General features: G+C 54.0%; 1 protein-coding gene across 1 annotated transcript in view; it reads right to left on the bottom strand.

Annotated features, from left to right (window-relative positions):
• Window positions 1-2,621, bottom strand: part of SLC16A6 (solute carrier family 16, member 6) — a 4,590-nt gene extending 1,969 nt beyond the window's left edge. The window contains exons 1-3 of the mRNA XM_010145024.1: window positions 2,381-2,621; window positions 1,619-1,762; window positions 748-876 (exon numbers count right to left, since the gene is read on the bottom strand). Of these exons, the coding sequence (XP_010143326.1) occupies window positions 748-876; window positions 1,619-1,762; window positions 2,381-2,615 (508 nt within the window). The 5' untranslated portion in view covers window positions 2,616-2,621. The remainder of the gene's footprint in view (window positions 1-747; window positions 877-1,618; window positions 1,763-2,380) is intronic.
• Window positions 2,622-3,427: the final 806 nt, after the last annotated feature.

The raw sequence follows: 3,427 nt of genomic DNA, 5'->3' as shown, positions 1-3,427 counted from the left end.
TTGAGACCAGGGGTGGCGAGGGGTTGGTTGTGGTTAGCCACTCTGGAGGTCACGGCAGGTTTGGGATGCGCAAAGACAAAAGGGGTATTATTTCTGGTGAACAAGAGCAAACTCCACGTCAAGCTTCCTCTCTCAGCTGACCCCACCCTGAAACCAGCACTAGAGGAAGTCTCTTTGCTTTACTCAAAAGCGCATCTCACTGCTTTGCCACAAGCCTTCACGTGCAATCACAACAGCTCCACAATGGGGATGAGCTGAAAGCACATGTGCACAGCAGATGACCCCCTGAGCTGCAGAGGACCGGCAGTGACGGGTCCCCAAAAGGCTGGAACAGTTTGGCAGCCCAGGCTAAGCACACGCCCGCTAACCTTTAGGAGCACTTACGTGTACTGCGTGTGTTTTAAAGAGCTGAAGTTTCTCAGTCTTATTTTTAGCCTGCAAGATCTATATAGGGAACTCGGCAGGCTGCTATCAGTGAGGCACGTCCTGCGCTGGCAGGCGATGCCGGGCAGAGCTCAGGCATCGTTAGACCAGTCTCTAGGATTACATGTAACTCTGCCTGCAGGGCACAAGTGCCACAGGCATGTGAGCAACCACCTCTGGGCTTCAATAGCTAACGGGAAGGTCCACGAGTACCAGCTTGATACTGATGGCCTTTGGCTCCCACTTCCTTGAGAAAATGGTTGGAGCAGCACTGTGCTTTGCTTTGGCATGGACGTATGGACTCATGGCATTCAGACACTGTACCTGGTGCAAAGGAGAAGACAGCAAAACATTCCCCTGTAGATGCCACTGCTGTGACCAGCGAACGTCTTTTGTCAAAATACTGTGATAAAATGGTGACAGTCGGGAGGAAAGAGAGGCAGTATCCAAGGCCTGTGAATAAATGCCAAAAATTGCCATAACAACAAGTAAGGGAGAGGGAAACACCGATGCGAGAGCACGTTAAGTCAGCTTTCCTGGTGGTGAGATTACAGTATCATTTCGGCCAACTCAGCAAGTCACCCTGGAAGAAAATCATTGGGGAAACCAGAATGTTATTTTTTTTAGATTGGAAGGGAGAAAAAAGGAAAAAAAAAACAAAACAAGAGCCCCAGCCTCCCCAACCTGCTAGATAATAATGCCTTGTGTTCCCCAACAGCTAGCAGGTCCACTTTGAGGACCTCATCTGCTTAAAGAGCCTGTAGCAATTGCTCTCCTAAGCAAGGCAAGCTCCTGGCCACAGACTTGAGCAGGACACCCAGGCCAGACTGGAGAGAGGGAAAGTAGCAGAAAAAAAACAGAAGAGAAAGAAGGAGAGGTGAGAGGATTTGAGCCCATGAACAGCTTTCACGTCCCCAGCGATCCCAGGCAAGCAGTTGGTACAGCTGCACTAGTGCAGTGGTCTGCAGGACCAAGTGCCAAGGTGGTCCCCAGGGTGACACAGGGCAGAAAGCAAAGCCTTGAGTCTAGGTCATCACCTCTGCCAGGACGGTGAGGTCAGCTCAGAAGAGGCAGCACATTTCCCAAGAAATCCCAGAGCTGTGCGGAGTGAAACCCCCCCTGGCCAGAGCTGCACTTGCAGGAAGCTGCAGGAGAGAGCAAAGCGTTCTGCAGGTACAGAAACAGGACGACTCACCAGAGATGATGCCGATTGTGACATACATGTCCACAACAGTGCGGGCAAAGGAGGCGGTGACCATGCCGGTGCTGATCAGCACCCCTCCAGCCATCACCACAAAGCGGTGACCAAAGCGATTGCTGAGGACCGTTGACAGAGGGGCTGGATGGGCAAGAGGGGAAGAGAACTGTGGTCAACACCAAGTCAGCACCTTCACTGGCCACCATCTCCTTCCGAGGCTCTTCTTGCACCCTGCCCGGGTCCCCCTGACAGGCCACTTTCCCTGCCAGCTGTTCTCACATAGCAAAGCACCACCCCAGCACCATCCCTGGAGCAGTGCACAGCTCATGGCACTTAGGATGTGGTAAAAAAAAAATCAGAGGTTTTTTTCTAGATGGGTGTCAGCCTGGAACAAACCCGCAGCCACATCCAGACACCAGTGGATTTCAGTGACGATCAGGTTATTTCTAGTCCTTTTCACTGTGGAGTTACATTTCAAAACTCTTGTTTCTACCCCATGCTGAAGAGAGCTGAGCAGCCGGGCCAGGCTCAGCGATGCAGATCGCATCCCCGTACCATACAGAAGGACCCAAGTTGGGGCTCCAAGGGGCTGCTGGGCTGAGGGGGACATTTCTTGCTGTTTCAGGAGGACGCAGCCTCTGGGCTTGATGGCTGTTATTTACCTGGGAGCCATCAGGCACGAAAGCCACAGGAACCAGGTCCTCACATACCAACTCAGCTATACGACTGCCCCTTGCACCGAGTGCCTGTTCCTCTTACCTGTGAAAGTCTGTACAAACACACATATGGATATTATCCAGGATATCCTGCTGTTGGTTTCATCAAAGCTTTCCATCAGGTCATTAAAGAAGACACCGAACGATTTTATAATGCCATACGTTAGAGCTTCCACAAAGAAGAAAGCAAAAGCAACCGTCCAGCCCCATCCTCCATCAGGCACTTTAGTATAAACATTTGGAGCAGTGCACGGCATTTTTTCAGCTTTGACAGTCATTTTGGATCTGGAAAAGAGGGGAGAAAGAGCCAGGCGTCAGTTTAAGATGAATTTTGCTGAAAGAGGCACAGCCTAGCAGCCGTAACACCCCTAAGGCACCGCTAGCCGGTCCCTCTGCTGCCAAGGGATTACTGCAGGAGTTGGGCTGAAGTTTCTGCCTCTGTCACCCCGTGGGGCTTGTTTCTGCTGGTGCCCTTTGAGCCCAGGCCCAGAAACTCTCCGCTCAGCACCCGGGTGAGCTGTTCCCATCAGCAAAACCCTGCACCCGGGAGCTGTCATCTGTGTGCCAGTGCGTGGGGGTGGATGGATGCAGTTCGTGAAAGATCCACCACAGGACCCAGCGCAGGCTCGTGGAGCCGCAGGAACTCCCCAGGAACACCCATCCTCCCCACTGCACCTCCCTGCCTGGCCTGGGATGGCTGGGTGACACCTCAGTGCCATCCACTTGATGTGGGTTCTGTTCATGATACAACCCATTGCATTTCAAAGTGTCCTAAACCCTCGGAACAGCTGTCGAGGTGAGAGCATCTCCTTGGGAGCCTGCCCGGAGAGCGCTGCCCCAACTGCTCACAACTCTGCAGCCAGGCAACAGCGGGGTAGGGTCACCTCCACTGCCACCAGCACCCCGTCCTGGCTGCCCCCCCGGGGCAGGAGCAGGCTGAAGCCCCGAGAGCTGCCGGGGGTGCCTGGAGATGATGCCCCCCCCGTTACGGTACAGGGAGGGGGAGCTCTGCAGCCCCGCTCCGTGTCACCCGGGGGGCCCGTGGATGCACAGGGACAGTTTCCCCGAGCACCGCCACACCTGAGCAGGG

The sequence above is a fragment of the Buceros rhinoceros genome, unplaced genomic scaffold, assembly GCF_000710305.1.
Source record: "Buceros rhinoceros silvestris isolate BGI_N320 unplaced genomic scaffold, ASM71030v1 scaffold16771, whole genome shotgun sequence".
Taxonomy (NCBI): Eukaryota; Metazoa; Chordata; class Aves; order Bucerotiformes; family Bucerotidae; genus Buceros; species Buceros rhinoceros.
The sequence above is the reverse complement of the archived record's forward strand: the minus strand, read 5'-3'. Positions and strand labels throughout refer to the sequence as shown.